This window comes from Amia ocellicauda, chromosome 15, assembly GCF_036373705.1.
Source record: "Amia ocellicauda isolate fAmiCal2 chromosome 15, fAmiCal2.hap1, whole genome shotgun sequence".
NCBI lineage: Eukaryota > Metazoa > Chordata > Actinopteri > Amiiformes > Amiidae > Amia > Amia ocellicauda.
The window spans coordinates 8,586,669-8,604,759 of record NC_089864.1 but is presented as its reverse complement, the minus strand read 5'-3'; the positions used below and the strand labels follow the sequence as shown (position 1 = coordinate 8,604,759).

General features: G+C 40.5%; 1 protein-coding gene across 1 annotated transcript in view; it reads right to left on the bottom strand.

The window, feature by feature from the left end:
* Window positions 1-9,221: 9,221 nt before the first annotated feature.
* Window positions 9,222-18,091, bottom strand: part of ube2h (ubiquitin-conjugating enzyme E2H (UBC8 homolog, yeast)) — a 31,636-nt gene continuing 22,766 nt past the window's right edge. Inside the window, exons 3-7 of the mRNA XM_066687195.1 lie at window positions 16,827-16,901; window positions 15,657-15,696; window positions 15,022-15,074; window positions 13,433-13,561; window positions 9,222-13,117 (exon numbers count right to left, since the gene is read on the bottom strand). Coding sequence (XP_066543292.1) covers window positions 12,993-13,117; window positions 13,433-13,561; window positions 15,022-15,074; window positions 15,657-15,696; window positions 16,827-16,901 — 422 coding nt within the window. The 3' untranslated portion in view covers window positions 9,222-12,992. The remainder of the gene's footprint in view (window positions 13,118-13,432; window positions 13,562-15,021; window positions 15,075-15,656; window positions 15,697-16,826; window positions 16,902-18,091) is intronic.

Here is an 18,091-nt window from a genome sequence, read left to right as displayed (position 1 = left end):
TAGAGGGAAATTACATCCTCTTTAAAGGTAAAACAAGTAGCAATATGAATTCATAGGATTGCTATATAAAAGTGTTTTCACATGAAATACAACAGGTATTCTCTTTGACTTCATTCGGTCTTACTGTGTGCTAAAGATTGTTTTGCGTTTATATAGCAATCATAGCAATTAATCAACATGTACAACAAAAATGTATTCAAGGAAAACTTCCAAATATTATTCCTTCAAGAATAAATCATTTTCGCATTTCTGGAGAGTGCAGACAAAACACAATGTTCATGATCGGATGGCTGTTAACAGACAGAAGGGGCGGGTAGCGTGCTGGAACAATCATTACATACAGTATACTGTAATTGATTAATTACACTATAGTTTAATCAATTAAATAATTCCCACCGAGATTTAGGCGATTCCATGATCAACCTTTTTATGAAAATCGTCCAATATGATAATGTGGATGTGTGACAGTTTAGGATTGCTCTTTTACAGTTGTCCTGGGGGTGAGGGGAAGAAAGAATAGACCTCGCCCACAACACAGGTTAAACATAGACAAGTGGAAACACATCATCGCAGAAGGTTTTATAGGAAACGACATTATGCTGTTTTGAGGCACACAGGATCTACTGTATGACGAATGCTAAATCTTAACGAGGCCGCAAAATAATTACTTTGACGAAATAATAATTACAAATGCGTCCAGTAAAGCTAATGATTGTTTGTAATGTATGTCGTATTTACAGAGCAAGCAATGGTTGGTAATGTTATAGCTGGCAACTGGGTCCATGGTTTTTTATTTGTTTGTTTGTTTTTTGGATGCTTATTGTTTTTGTTCTGATTTTCGTTTTGGGATGTTTTATACAAATAAAATGGGGACGCGCCTCCTGATTACTAGAACTAGAGGCACTTCATGCTCAGTTATTGAACATTGGATGAAAATTTGACATCTGTCTGACAATAGCTAAGTTCAGCGATAGTCAAAGTTAAGCCATTGGTTTAAAATGTTAATATAAGAACATGATTGGGATTAAACACGGAGTGATTTGTGACGTTATTCATGTAAAATAACGAATAAATATAAATACTAATAATAATAATTCCACATTCGGATTAGGCTATAGAGATGTAGACCTCACGACTAAACGAATATCCACAAATATTATTATTATTATTATTATTATTATTATTATTATTATTATTATTATTATTATTGTTGTTGTTGTTGTGATGGTCGTGGATGTTGTAGTAGTTGTAGCCTTACTACTACTACTACTACTACTACTACTACTAATAATAATAATAATAATAATAATAATAATAATAATAATAATTCCCTGGTAACCATTTAAACATTTTTAAGGTGATATATATATATATATATATATATATATATATATATATATATATATATATATATATATATATATAGTCAAACCTAAACCTGGAACATATCTCATTAATTTACTCTTCACCCTATGCCGTTTTATTTGTAACACACATTGGATACACATTTGTATAGACACAAATTATAAAAATAAAATGCAGTCTCAAACGAATTCCATTAGGAAATGTATTATTATTATTATTATTATTATTATTATTATTATTATTATTATTATTATTATTATTATTATTATTTATAGCACTGTGAGTGGACTATCCATCCGCAGTGATTATTTGTTTTTGCCGATATAATGCCCAGTATTGGTAAACGCATGTGTAGGAAACTGTCATGTTGCATTCGTTTTATCAGAGCGAAATGTGAAACCGTTTGAAATCATACAATGACGACATTACATGTAAGGTATTTCAGGACAGGAAAAGATGCCATGGACGCAATGGATCAAATAGTCTGCTCTTCTCGTTTAGAGTAACGAAATTATGTAGGCAATTATTGAATTATTAGTCTTAGAGAATCGTTTGTGACTCGGTGGATGATCTGCACATTGGTCTGGACAATTGATTTGTATTTTAAGATGATCTGGATCAACAGACCTGTCATGCCTGTATTGTATTAGTGCAACACGATTGAATTCACCCTGTATCACTGCCTGCAAAGCGTTGCTTGCACACACTTCTATTGCTAACAATATTACGTTGCCACCACGTTTATTTGAGTCAAGTAACATTTCTAACGTCGTGTGTTAGCTGGGTAGCTGTAGCGGAATGATCGGGACATCAGTTTGCCTATAGAAAATAATACAAACACGATGAATTGCACTGCCTTTAATACATTCACAATAATAATACAAAACATAGAGATTGTATTGGCCTTGACGGTACTCCTCTACTGTAACCCTTTATGTGATCCTGCATCCACCTTCCATAGTGATAAAACACCCCGCAATATTCAATTAAGTCCATTTCTACCATTACACCCACTGTCGGTGTATCTTTCCAGGCTGGGCTTGAATTGCAGCCCCGGTGTCGGATGCTGATGCTGATGCTGATGCAATATTGATGCCCGGGGATTAGATATCTGCACAGATGATGGACAGAGCAGAGCACTAATCTATCAGCGCACCATTTCGGCTCATTTCGGGGTTATTATATATTATTTTACAGTTTACTAACAGGAGTTATAAGACACTTCACTAAAATGGGTGCGACCAATGCATCACAAAGGAGATGTACACACTCCTCTCTGTCTAGAGTCACAAATACACTTACAGCAGACTATTTTAGTCTTACATTTCATTTTCAGCAGCCAATATGGTCAACCTGCAAAAGGAATTGACCCTTGAGCTCGCCTAAAAGTGCGAACAAACACAGCACGTTGCTATATTGGGGAGACCATCTTTTTGAAAGAAGACATTTTAATTATGTAGCCATAACTAGGGCTAATGGACCTTGCAGGAGTGGTGTCAATACTTTGTGGAGCCACACTCTCCATAATGCAAAAAGCAACTTGCTTTGGGTGTGGACAGGTGACGTTTCAGAACAGTGAGTTTAACACAAATTCACTACATTTAACTAAATTACAACATGAAGGTCATAGCACATACCCCCGATTTTAAGGACACAGTGCATTCTTTCTGTCAGTGTTAATTAAATTAGCAGCTTGTGTAGGGGTTTAAGGCCTCAGGAAAAAAATAATGCTAATACCAGATTTTTAAATACCAGAAAGCTTTGATGGTGGAGGGTAGTGTCTGGTTCACTGGATGCTGTATCTGAAGAAACCTGTGCACAGTGAGTTGTAAAAGTGACCCTGTGACATTTTCAGCCACAGGTGATCTCTCTAAAGCCACAGTTTTTAAATTATTGGATGCTAATCGTGAGGTGTAAGGACTCGGTTACTCTCTATAAGGGAAATACATCCCAGTTCCAGTTGGTGATATAATAAGCCATGCTTGACATATGGAAACTGGAAACGTCAGGTGGAGGGAACGGCCAGGTGTTTAATGTAAAGCTCAGTAAAAGAGACCAGGCCTTTGCTCAGAGAATAAGAAACGTGTGGTTAAATGTCCACTGGGAAAACAGAATATCGGGCTTCTGTTTGCACTGAACTCACAGTTGTAGTGAAAGACAAACGAATGGCTTTAGCTTTACCTGTACAAAATCATTTACCTGTCAAATATCATTTGGCGCTTCCTTTCAACATATTTAAAAGTCAACACTGACAAAAGAATTTGGTTGCTTGTTAGTCTTCCACCTGTTACAGTGAATGCAGTTTTACTCTTTAACAGCTGTGCACTTTTTATGAATGAATGTAATCTGATTCATCATTTGCAGCCGAAAGGTATATGCAAAGTGTGTTCAGTATCATCTCAGTGTTGCTTACGAATTTAGGACAGAACTTTTAACATTGATTGATCAGGCTTGCATTTCAATTCCAGATTGTTCATTGCCTGTCTAATTTAAATACATTGATGAGCAATAACAGATGCATTAAATATGTTAGGTACATTTACATTATTGTGAAAAATGTGTTCACAATTATTCCAAAAACGTTTGTTTAATTTTAAATCTTTTTATGAGTCATTTCTACATTTCTTGGTCGGTTGCAACAGGCAGATTCTGAGAGGAAATAAAACAGGAAAGTAGCACAATTATGCAATAAAACAAGTTATATTTAAGATACTAAGTAGGGATACTGTCCTTAAAATTGTTCCTTTAAGCTCAGGTGTGTACATTTATAGATGAGGCAATTCGTCATGTCCTTGTGGCTCTTCTCTTTCATTTGACAGTTTTATTTATTTTTAACCAGAAGGTCGTCTATTAATAAAGACAACTGATCCATCTGCATTGTTCTTCAACAAGGGAAAATGTAAATTTCCCTCATCCTGTGAACCTGTTAAAACACTAAATCACACCTGGGGATGTCACAGGAAGGAATGTAACCAGTGTAGTTTTTTGGTCAGCCGGAACGACTGAAATTGAAACACACGCCACAAATTTGTTGCCATGTAGAACGGAGGTTACATCTTGAAGAATTCTGACGATGACAAAAGCATCCGAGCTCAAAAAGACAAGCGAGGCCCTTGTTGTCTGGCAGGCTGTCCCTCGGGATCTGAAGGATTTCACAGAGCTGGGCTTTTTTAATCTGGAAAGCTTACCCTTTTTAATATTTCTCCTCTCTTCTCAATATGAGCTGTAAGTCACAGGCTTACAGGGACATTAACGCTTCCCTGGGCCCCCAGCTGCAAATCAGTCAATCGAATCTGCAGCTCCGTGGGCGAAGTGGGAAGCGATGACAGCGGCGGTGCTTCGTCTATTTATCAGCCCAGACATACAGTAATGTAATAGAGTTTTAAGTGCAGAACACATTCTGCTCAATTTAACCTCTTCCCAGAGACTTCCTTGTTGACAGAGGATTCAATTAAGCTCAAGTGACCCAGAGATCTGTCATGTTGGGTGCGATGCTGAAAAGATAACAATGGCGGTGTTGTGTGTTGGTGGCGCACACTGGCCCTGGCAATAGTCTTCATCTTTGAAAGGATATACTGGCCAAATTAGTTTTTAATTGTGGAAAATCTCACTTTCTGTCCTTCTTGAGTGGTTGACCACTTCATGAAGCAATCCAATTTGTGTGTGTGTGCGTGTGTGCTTCCCAAGCCAAGTTAACACCAATGGAAATGTACAAGCTTAGACAGGTCATATGTTGATTTTCTCTCCGTTCAGTTATTGGATTTCAAGACTATCAGGAGAAGGACTGTCAATTAAGTTTGCTGACATCCAAATAGTCACTGTAGCCGCCATCGCCATATATATAAGTATGTGCTGTCTTCACCCTGGCAACAAAAGATCCCCAGCGCAGGTACACAACCTCCGGAGGATCAGTCACCCGTGGCACAGACAAAGGGCCGGGCACGGAGACATCCTGAAGGAAAGCGTTCTGAGAAGATGGCATTGAACACATATCGAGGTCTGAAAAGAATAACTATATGTTGTTCAAAGCAGCAGCACAGGAAAGAAGTATCAAAACCCCCGTGTTGATTTTGGTTTAATAATATTATGTTTCTAATCATTCAGAGAGTAAAAAAATATATAGAGATTCAGTTCATAACCACTGAAGAAAAAATATATACTCAATATTTTCCTTTTTGTATTACTGTAAAACTAGCTTTCCCCCCAAAATGGACCACCATTGTAAAGGCACTAGTTTATACTGTAACCTATCCCTGCATAATACACATCTATATATTACAAATCCTGCACACTTTGTGCACGGCGGTGTGGCGTATTGCACTTCTGCGTGGAGAGCGATCCCAGAGGCAGGGTCTCCACGTGAGGCTCCGATTCTCAGGAGAAAGGCTCTCCGCGTTTGCAGAGGCATTTAAACCTATTTTAATGCACTGATCTCCTGCCGGGGAGCATCACGTGACTGTTGAGCTGTGCCTTATCCAATTAAACGAGCTGTCTCCAGATTCACATTACATCATGCAGGCAGGCCCGCAGCCCCAGCTCAACCACCTGACCATCGCACTGCGGATAAACAGCCCCTAAATATTTCATAGAGGAGCTTGGGTTTCGTTAACTCTTGAGGTGAAGACTTCGGCAAGCCAGTACCCTCCCTACCCCCCACTAGACAGCTTAGTCCAGTGTCAGTATCTGACTGTGTGGGGTAACACCAGTGGGCAACCATAGCTACCTCACCGACGGCAATTCTGAAATGTTTTCTTGCTGGTGCAAAGAATAACTCAATGCAATGGAATATAAATGTCATCTGCTCCTGCCCACAAACAGAGCTAGTCCTTATGGGTTCTTTCAATGCACTGAATTAGAAAATTAACAACTAAATGAAGACCGACGAGCTATCTGCAGAACACCAAAACAAGTTTTCAAGAACGCTCTCCTTTGACGTTATGAACAAGGATGATGATTTTCAAGCACGTCTTACAGGGCTGTTGTTGTGTTGAACGGGTGATGAACAAACATCTGAAATGAAGCTGACTGAGAGCAGGAGTTAATGGTTGTGGCACCCACCCATAGGCCTTTATTATGAAAGCCATGGTTTGTTTAATTGAAAAAAAGTAAGTGCGTTAGACCATACTAAGAGGCTGCAATAGTCCTTGAGCAGCAAATAACACATAATAGCTGGTACGCATTATAAGCCCAACGCTCTGGAAAATATCCGGTCAAGTTTTAGGATATTCGTTCAAAAGAGCCATTAGCATGTATCTCCCCCACCAAGGACACACACATTGAATCCCAAATGGAAGAGAGACAATATCAGGCCTCCGATCTGTGCAGTGGAACTTACGGTTAGTTATTACAAATCATTTTTTAAGGATGCAACATGGAAATTATTTCCACATTAAGCATTTTAATTATAATCTATGAAATTGCAGTAGCCTATGGGCATTTCAACACACTTAGGACAGAACTGACAAAAGCATGTTAAAAACAGTTTCAAGTTACATTTGTGGAAACGAGACATGTTTAGCATTTTCAAATCGAATATTCTCTCCTTCTTGTCGCTCTTCCACGATATAAGTTCCTGGGAGTTGGGTTTGATTTCGGCCTCGCTCAGGTGGATCGGCTACTTGAAATGGCCCTGTAGTCACGTGTGCGTGTGCGTGTGCGTGTGCGTGTGCGTGTGCACCATGTTTCGGTCTTTCTTCTTCAGATTGCTGCGTGACAACATGTGTCACATGCCTTATGTCACAGAATTTATTTGTACCATTCGAACGCGGTGGGTCCTGCTGAGGAAACGCACACATGGACAGCTCCTCGACTTGAAGACCTATAGCGCCCTCTTCTGAAATCACAATACTAGGGCAGGGGCGCCTGTGAGATCTGCTGCTTCTGTCTTGCGTCACTTCATTAACCATTCTCTCAACATGTCTGCATTAATAAAGGGTTCCCGTTGTTCAAATAGTAGCATCCGAGTTCATTTGTACCTCATCGGTTTATGAATACATTAACTGCTGCATCACAGCTGTTTGCAAACCATAATAAAAACTGGTGACTTAGAAAGGTAGCAATTCTATCACTGTCAATTGTTTCTATCACTGTATTCTTCAGGTATTTGCCTCTTATTTGGAGAAATCAGCATTTAATTTTGTTTCTGCAGCAATGTAGGAGTGGATTTGACCAGGTTTACATGTTGTTTGGGTCAGGAGCAGACAGGTTAGAATAATGTAGTGTTTTTGTACAACACGGATCAGATTATTCAGATTTTCTCATCGCTTGCTGTGATCTTAGAAAATGAGGGAACCTACCAAACAGAACCCAGAAAAACCCCTACCCTCTGGTGGACAGAAATATATCAACTGAAATAGCGAGAGAGCTGCCGAGAAGTGTTTTCTGACGTCTATCACCACCTTGTGGACTTCATCAGTACTTGCTATGTGTGTTAATTTCACACAATTCCACTAAAACAATAGGCATTACAGGAATTAGTTTAGTAATACAGTTAAAAAGAATAAAGAATAGTTATAAAAAAGAAACGTCCCTTTTTCAGGAGACTGTATTTTAAAGATAATTTTGTAAAAATCCAAATAACTTCACAGATCTTTATTGTAAAGGGTTTAAACAATGTTTTCCATGCTTGTTCAATGAACCATAAAGAATGAATGAACATGCACCTGTGGAATGGTAGGCAATTAAGGTCACAGTTATACAAACTTAGGACACTAAAGAGACCTTTCTACTGACTGAAAAACACAGAAAGAAAGATGCCCAGGGTCTCTGCTCATCTGCAGATGTGGCCAGGGCAATAAATTGCAATGTCCGTACTGCGAGACGCCTAAGACAACGCTACAGGGAGACAGGAAGGACAGCTGGTCGTCCTCGCAGTGGCAGGCCACGTGTAACAACACCTGCCCAGGATCGGTACATCCCAATATCACACCTGCGGGACAGGTACAGGATGGCAACAACAACTGCCCGAGTCACACCAGGAACGCACAATCCCTCCATCAGTGCTCAGACTGTCCACAATAGGCTGAGAGAGGCTGGACTGAGGGCCTTGTAGGCCTGTTGTAAGGCAGGTCCTCACCAGACATCACCGGCAACAACGTCGCCTATGGGCACAAACCCACCTGCGCAGGACGTGATTTCCTGGAAGACAGGAATGTCAGTGTCTGCCATGGCCAGCGAAGAGCCCGGATCTCGATCCCATTGAGCGCGTCTGGGACCTGTTGTATCGGAGGGTGAGGGCTAGGGCCATTCCCCCCAGGAAAGTCCGGGAACTTGCAAGTGTCTTGGTGGAAGAGAGGGGTAACATCTCACAGCAAGAACTGGCAAATCTGGTGCCGTCCATGAGGAGGAGATGCGCTGCAGGACTTGCACACCAGATACTAACTGTTATTTTTGATTTTGACCCCCCTTTGTTCAGGGACACATTATTCCATTTCTGTTAGTCACATGACTGTGAAACTTGTTCAGTTTGTCTTAGTTGTTGAATCTTTTTATGTTCATACAAATATTTACACGTTAAGTTTGCTGAAAATAAAAGCAGTTGAAAGTGAGAGGACGTTTCTTTTTTTGCGGAGTATATATATATGTATACTGGGGAAAAAATTGAAAGACTCACATTAAAGTACCCCTGCACTTAAGTTTATAAAACAGGAATTAAAAAAATAATTGAGGAATAACTGACAAAACCATCAGTTTATTACTTTCCTGGGGGGGGAGAGGAAAGATTATGCCTTTTTTTTTCCCTTTTCCTTTCCATGGCGACACCCAAGTGCAAATCTTACCTGTGCGCACATTTCTCTGCTCAAAGGAGTATCTGAACACCTGAAGCCTGAGGAGAAAATAAACGGCAGACGTCGCTACACATTTAATGTTTTTATTAAAAAAAGAAGTTATTACAGTTTGTTTTGTCGTTTTTTTTATTATTTATACACAACTATTTAAGAGGTTATAATCCTATAGATAGAAGGCATTTGTCATCTGGGACAAGCATGCCCACTACATAATCACAATGCAAAGTAAAAGGAAGGAAGAAAACCAAAAAATAAAAAAATAAGAATAAGATTTGGGGGAGGATGGGACGGGAAGGGGAGAAAATAAAAATCAGCTCGACTGAGGACGGAATAAACGCCCTTTTTACTTTTCAAGTATCACACACTAGGTACCAAGTACAGAGTTGCTATTAAAATAATGGCCATTTCCCATGCTGCACAGACCCCTAACACAGTGCAGGCGTAACTCCGAAGAAGCAAGAGAAACAAAATAAAATAAGATTCCAAGTCAAATTTAAAAAAAAAAAAAAAACACTACAAGTAATGGAACATCTTTAAGTCCCAACCCCACGCCTGACACATGCATGTGCATCGAACAGTACGGCCCACACACCAGAGAAGTAGAGACGAGAAACAGAGAAAGCTCAGGATAGGTACTCTTGTGCTACAGACAGGAGATGGGTTTCTTTGCCCTTTTCCAAAAACAGGCTACTTAGTATAAATTGTGCCGTGCTATGGGTGGGGTGGGGGTTTCAATCCATGGATTTGTGCCTCTGGGGAGTCGTGATGCTGGAAGTGGAAGGGTGGCAAGGCAGGAAGCAGAGGCGGTCACCCCTACACGGGGAAATGAAATCCTGGAACAATGTGTCGTATCAGATTTTATTGGTTTATTCAGTTAAGTTACAAGGGAAGCACATTTGTTTTCTCTCTTTGCGCTCAATTAAATCCTTCAACGGAGGAGAAAAGCCAAATAAAATTAAAATAAAACAAACAAACCAACAAACAAAGGTTTTAAATATCCCTCCTGGCATTCAGAATTGTGTGTGTGGGGGGTGGGGGCAGGCTGAGTTCGTATTGCTAATGGTCTTTACAGATTGTCCGATCTAAGTGGCTCCGTGATCATAGGAGCCACGCAGCGCTGTCGAGAAGAGGCAGGAGCTGAGCAAGACACGCGCAGAGTTGCTCTTCAGGAAATATAATAATGTGGTTCCCCAGTGTGATATCTGACTGAAAATACAAATATCTGTAAAATATATATATATTTTGTTACTGTAATACAATACTGCATGGATTAGAAGGAAAAAAAAAAAGTAAGATTTCCTCTTCTCAGGGCCGAGAATACACAACCTCTGACCCCCGAACTCCAACCCGTTTTGTGAATGCTGTGGATAGAGCCATGATTATTTATGCGTGTCCAATTAACGCAGACCGCTCAAGTCAAAGTGTTCGCTAAACAGCAACTGAATAACCCAGTAACAAAAGTTCAGTTTAGCATGCTCCCATTTCTAACGCACAAAAACCTCCATTACCTGATAAACCTATTTCACATCAGCGTGGGAACCGGAAAGCCGTCGCTCCCGTTCGGCCAATTTCCGCAGGTTGACCTAATCCCGATTCCAATTGTGACCAGATGATTATTTTACTTGTCCCGATCAATTTTTTGTTTTCAAATATTAGTCGCCTTATTGATCAGCCCTCATAGAATACTGAAAGCAAGACTTCACCTTTAACCTAGTGTGGCATTGACCACATTTTACAGGTTTAAACTCATAGCTTCTGCACACACGCACACAAATGTAACCCCATGTTTAAAACTATAGTGTCAACTCAAAAAAACTATACTGTGAGAGACAATACTTTGTGAATAACGTGTCTGCCAAACAAAAATGACTAAAAAGCCTGAAATAAAATACCAGTTGACCTGTACAAGTCTCCAGAATTTGCATAAAGGGACAGACAAGGATGTACACATCTTTGGAATATCTTTTTAACCACAGAATAGGCTAGATTAAATAAACTTTTTTTTTCCCTATTCAGGATATTAGCTCAAAAAAAGCTATTTCTAGAAGTAATAAAACCATACATTTTTTTTTTTTTTTTTTTTTTTTTTAAATTGAATTCACCACCCAGAAAACTATCTACCCCTACGTAAGTCAAACACCTATAGTTTAGCACAAGCAATAGGCAAGTTGATAAGTTAAAGTTAAGGAAAGACCTGCGAAAATTCCCCCTGCAATTACCACGTTCTAGTGAAGAGTAATCAAATATACCACTACATATTACATACTTAACTCTAGCCTTCAAAAAAAGTAGCCACAAATGCTAGATTGTTTCTGTTAAAAGCATACTAGCTCAACAAAGCCCTACACAACTTCAGTTCTTCTCATGCCACAATGTACAAAATGATGTTTATAGAAAAGTAAAACAAAAAGCACAGGTGTTTCTGAAAGCTGGGGGGATGTGGGGGTGGGGACGACATGCAAACTTAAAACTTGAAATTCAGTTCTTCTGAACAAATATAAATAAGATCTTTGTGCTTTATGGATACCGACAGACATTTTTTTGTTTTGTTCTTCTTCCTCCGATTCTCTCACAGTGGCTTTTCCGAATAAAGGAAAATAAAAATGCTGACTCACAAATAAACCAAGCTCGGCCACTGCCAAGTTGGCCGTGACGTCACTGTGCTGTTTTAAGCCCCTCTACGGGGCTCCGCTCTCGAGTGGGCGCTGGAACGGCTTCAGAGCGAGGGAAGAGAAACGAGGTGCACCTCCGGGCAATCTACAGCGGCCTACAACAGCCCGCCTACTGTGGAAAGCAGCCATCGCACTTAGTACGAAAGTGGTGGGGACAGGGGGAGGTAGAAATGCTGGCAATATGTACCATTTTCTTAACAGCAGGCAAATTGTTCCTGCTTAATTCACTGCCACTTGAATGCAAAGAAAAGAAAAGCTTTGTAACACTATTGAAACTAAAGCGCCGACTATCCGTGAACTTGGCGCTTCGGTTACAGAAAACTGGATATAGGTTTCTTGTGGTGAAGTTGTTGGCCCGTTTATCAATATTCCTGCCAACCAAAACAGGGTCAATAAGGCTCAAATAAGAATCGGAATCACATGCGCAGACAGGTAAGACGAGGAAAGTGCTGCTTTCGATCGGATTTCAACCAAAGGCAAAAACATCCGCTACAGGAAATGGTTTCTTTTCAGAAGCGGCTTTTAATTCTTGATGCTCTCTCAAAATCAACAAACTCTGTGGTATGGATTTAAATAGAAAAACAGCCACTAACTGCGGTAATAGTCACCATTAAGTGCAAGGGAAGTAATAAGCAGGGCTTCTGCCTAAACAAGTGTTTTTACATATCCAATCGATGTATACAATCTGAATGGTAAAAATTTAAAAAGAAAAAGAAAAAAAGGGCTTTAGTAGAAGAACACTTCATGTCACACCAGCAACAACTTCCTACATCTTCCTTGAGGGCATTGGTCACACAGAGGAGGGTTCCCCTTGGCCTTCGTCAACTGGGACATCCGTTTTGTTCTAGAGTTGAATCACGCGTGAGTTTAGGTTGACCTGACGGGACACACACGGTGATCACATGCACGCAGGCTATGCAGCTACCGAAAGTGGAATGTGGGAACGCTTACACGCCTTGGGCCGAGAAATGACCGAGAAACGGAGAACATCTAGCGGGTGAGATATACACCGATGCTATAATCCATAAAAATCCTGTTTTTTTTCTTTTTTAGTAATACAAAAAAAAAAAAAAAAAAAAATGCCTTGTTTAAATATGAATATTATAGTCTGCTTCTCATGGTTAGGAAATCATATAGTCTCTGTTTTTGTTAAGGGCACCTCTGTTTACTACAATTCCATATCCTGTGCCTCGTCTTCCGAAAAATCCGACATTGAGCTCTCCGACGAACTGTCCCCCGCACCCTCCTCCTGCTCCTTCAAAGCCTCCTCTGTTGCATATTTCTGGATGTATTCTGTGGAGGGAAAACAAGAGCGTCACGAGAAGATCAAATGAATCTCTCGGTCACTAGCTCTGGTGGTGGTGGGGGGAAAAAAAATCAAGATACGAAAGAACCGGTCGCATCTTGATCATTCAGTTATCGACCAACGCTTCCTTATTCCACTCGTATCTTGAAGTTTTTCTCTCCAAGGTCCACCACTACAAACACAACACCACCTGCTTGTAACTCTAGAGCCGTGCATATATTTTTCATACCTCGGAGGCACAACTCCCAGGCCAGGGAGTCAAGGCAGGGCCTGGCGTTATTTATAGAACGAAAAACACTCGCCTTTAATTTTCTGTTTGTATTCTTCTGGTCGGTGGAGGTACATGGCGGCGGCGTCGCCGTTCAGGGGGTCGATGGGGTTGGGATAGGCGAGCAGCTGAGGCAGGAACGATTCAAATATGTTGGTAAGGTCTGTAGACGAAAAGGGAAAGAATAATTAACATCTCAAACTGCGGGCCAGCAAAGGCATCAGCAAGTTGGGAAAAACAGATTTTTAAAATCTTAAAACAAAAGGAAACACCGGGGTAAAAGTCCTACAAATAAATGGGAGTTAATTATGGATAAAATGGGAATTCCAGGGTATTTGGGACTGATCATCATGAAATGTGCTACAATGTCAATTAGTCTTATTAAATCTCCCTTACTAGAGGACTGACTTTCACAGATATTGTATATGGTTTTAATTTACCGCACTACTTTGTCCGCCTGCTAGGTGGCACTCTTGTGTAGACTTTTCAAAATAATTATTTGCATAGCTTGATTTCTTGTGGTCTCCCAAGAAAAAATAGTATACTACAGTGTGACCAATAACTGTCAGTATCCAGAATTGCCTACATTTCCCAAGTTAAAAATGGCCAGCAATACACCAAAACACTTTTACACTGCATATGCCGAGACGTAAGCAATATTTACAGCTGGAAACAGACTACACTGAGAGTTACGCATCCAGTCCAATACCACAAAACATCATACAATTGAAGGAACGATTATAAAATTACTATTTTTTGCACACTGGTAATAGACAATTTTGCAAACGGTTTTCATTATCCAACACACTCCTAAGTTTAAAAACAAGGGTGCACAGGACACAGAGTCAAACCTCCAGGCCTGGAAGGATATCAACTCGAGGACCTTTTCTCTTCGGGGTAGTGACATTTGTTTATCATTAGGATCATGTGAAAGCAGCATATATTTCCCCTTGCGTTGCGGTGAATGTGTTTGAGGGCAGCGGCCTTGACTTTCACACCCCCACGGGGGATTGCTGCAGAGCAGCGCAGGTGAAATAAACAGCGACAATCACATTCTGTCTCTGCTGGTTTTATTGGCTGCATTAGACTAGCTGAGCGGGGGATGACTGGCAACAATATCCCATAGTACACAAAGCATCTCCACAGGGAAACTTCAAGAACATACTTTGGAAGAATGTGGACAAAACGTGCATTCAAATGATTAAAGGTTAGATTTCTTTTTTTTATGTACATACATATAAAATGGAGCATATCTGACATTTGTGGTTGCGATCAGACTGTTTCCCAGATGAATGATCTTCGAGGCAGTTAACAGGCAATAAATCCATAGTGATGCAGTTGGCCTTCTCTGGAAATACCCCCATAAACAACAGCCCAGCCCTCCCGCCACTCCGGCCCGCTCGGCACTGTTTGGTGACCTTGATCGCTTTAGGAATTACCTTGTTAGTGTTAACGTATAGTAAGAGGATTAGCTACTCTGCCTGTAAAGAGCCCACCCCATCTCTCTCTCTCTCTCCATGGCAGAGACATGCCATTTTCTCCTGCTCGGAGGAATAGGACAGCGTACACAGCCGTGTGATTCACAAACACTCAATCACAAGACCCTGAATCGAATAAACTCACCGTAGAGGGCTGTCCATGTTTGGTTAATTACATCTAGACACACAGTTCCTGACCTGAAAAAGAACAGAACAGTTTTTAAAAGCAACTCCGCGCAGCCCATTCACCACAACATACATTAATGCCTTACAAAGCCTCCGACCCCACAAAGAAATCACTGGTACAAATGTATCGCAGTCCAATATATGATGAGAGGCCGCTTTCTATTGCACAATACAGGGTCACTGTTTATAATCTGATTTTCTCAGTTAGGTCAATGTTTTGATGTGGTCTAGGAGTCATTAGTATCTGTAACTGAACAGAAGAGGACTATATATTTCTGAGTTTAAGTAAATTGCAATTGCTGTAATGCATGTGAAAATTACATTCTCCAATTTCCAACTCCCTTTGCAGTTTCCCAAGACCACCTGAGCGATTATCTGCAGCGTGAAGCCGATGTCCTTATAGATATAAATTTAATGAATTACACCACTTTATGAACATCAACTGATATTTTTAGGAAAGGACTGATGGATTGTCACCAGGCCTGAGATAATAGGTCACTGCACTCATCAGCTGATGGTGTACAGTGTGGAGCCACTGGCCCAGTGTAGTTTGGTTCTCAGTATCACAGCCTGAAAGAGGGACGTGCAACTTACGCTTCATCGATGTTGGGATGAAATATTTTATTCATGAATCCTGCAGAAGAGAAGAAAGGAAATCGTGAGATAAATGAGAAGCATGAGACGTATTACAATATCGTGACCTAGGCCTATCCCTTCTGTCTTTTTAAATTAATGGAGCCCAATTGATCATGAAAGCTAACCTGACAAATGACTTCTCTTTGACACACACAGCAGAGAATATGACTGAAGCATCCAAAACGTCAATGCATCAATAATGCATGGCCTGCACGCGGTAAGCCTGTCATTAAATTATTAGTAAAGTAGGCTTTACGAATGGCCAACACTGAACATGTCCTAACTTGTACAGAACTCGTGTGACAGAATTAAATATTAACAGAAAGGAAAATGTTACAGGATCATATATTCAAATAGTTAATTATTATGAATATTAATAGAAGAGATTTGATCATGAATGAATATTTTTGGTCATTAATATGCATCAAGTGTGCATTGCTCATGATTTGTATACATATTCCAGGATTACACTATTAGGTTAAGAACAGCTTGAGTACAACGCAACTCATCCAGGAGAGCAGAACTGAGAAGTGAGATTTTAGTATCGAGTCCATACTCAAAGCAGAAGGAAGACTACCAGGGCCTCCTCACAGCGAGACTGAGAACGGTCCAATTCATTAGAAAAGGCTGCATTTGATTCATGTTTCACATTTACATGTTCATAGGACAATTTAAAAAGACATCATTCTTTAAACAAGGCATAGCCTGCCAGAAATGTGTCCCATACTGCCTTGCCGGACAAAAATAAACATGAATACACATATGTGGAAATGTGGGCTTTGTCGGAAAAGAGAGACAAATTTGAAAAAACCTTGTGCGCGTTATTTTAGCATTCTCTGACGAAAGCTCAGTGTTCTGTGGAAGACTGGCCCGCTGTGCTCGAAGGAGAACTGCACTGAAAGCCCTGTTGTTCACTGGAGGGTGTGTGCTGTATGTTGTAAGTGTGTAGGCCAATGCACGGGTGCTGACAGTGCTGTAAAACACATGGTCAACATTTTCACATAGCTGCGGTTAACGTGCCAGTCAAGTAAGACGTGTTTTTCATTGGGGGTGGCTATAAAAGACAAACAATTAGAGAAAACTGGATTTCTCTCACCCCCCTGGCCCAAAGTGAGGAAGCTTACTTACCTATAGATGGAGATTTAAAAGGGTATTTGTCGGGTAGATCTACTCGCACCTTCCACACTCCCCCCTCGTACGGTGCTGTGAAGGCAAAACATTTTTTTTTGGTCAATGCTTAAGACAAATGCATCCATGTCATTCGATTTCAAATGAGGCTAGGAATACAAATCATTAAAAAGGCTAAATGTTTCAATTTTTTAATATACCGACTGCAAATTCAAACCTTTTAGGAAAATTTAGTAAGAACCTCCTCCAGTATTGCATGTTGGTTACTGTTATAGGCTGATGCTGAGTGTACAAAACATTAGGCACATCTTCCTAATATGTAGTTGCACCTGCTATTGCCCTCAGTCTCAATATGTCAGGGCAGGATCTCTACAAGGTGTCAAAAGTGATCCACAGGGATGCTGGCCCATACTGGCTCCGATGCTTCCCACAGTTGCGTCAAGTTGGCTGTTAGTGGATGTCTACTTCGAATAGCTCATCCAATCTCATCCCACAGAAGCTCAATTGGACTGAGATCTGTGACTTGGCAGGCCACTGCAGTAAGTTGAATTCACTGTCATGTTTGTGGAACCATTCCTGGGCAACCCCAGCCTTGGGGCACGGGGCATTATGCTGCTGAAAACATCCATTAGCACCTGTCACCTACTACCATACGCCATTCAAAGGCACTTACATATATTTGTGTCACCCATTTACCCTCTGAATGGCAAACAAACCATCCATGTCTCAATTGTGTTTAAAAATCCTTCTTCAACCCGTCTCCTACCTTTCATCTACACTGATTGAAGTGGATTTAAAAGGTTACATCAATAAGGATTCATACTTTTCACCTCATCAGTCTATTTCATGGAAAGAGCAGGTGATCCTAATGTTTTGTACATTCAGCATGCATACATTTTCTATTTAAGCCCCCAACACAATTCTGCGTCATACATGAATGCAAATTTGATTATATGCTTTCTAATAACTTTGAGAAAGAAGTACAAGGTTCGTCACTTAATAAGTAGTTATTGTGCCTCATATCTCCTGGATAGGAACTGGGATTATTGCACTTTACCTTCCCAAATCACCTGCCTAACCAGATGAGGGGATAAATGTGAAGTATTTAAGAGACCCAATAGTGACGTGATGCGCACGGTTGATTAACTGGCAGAGAAACACCTAAAGAAATCCTAAAATAACACGGCACAGATGACCTGCCCTGCCAGGATATTGAGGAAATGGGAGCGGAAGAGGGCACAATAATTCAGCAGCAGAAACTGGTA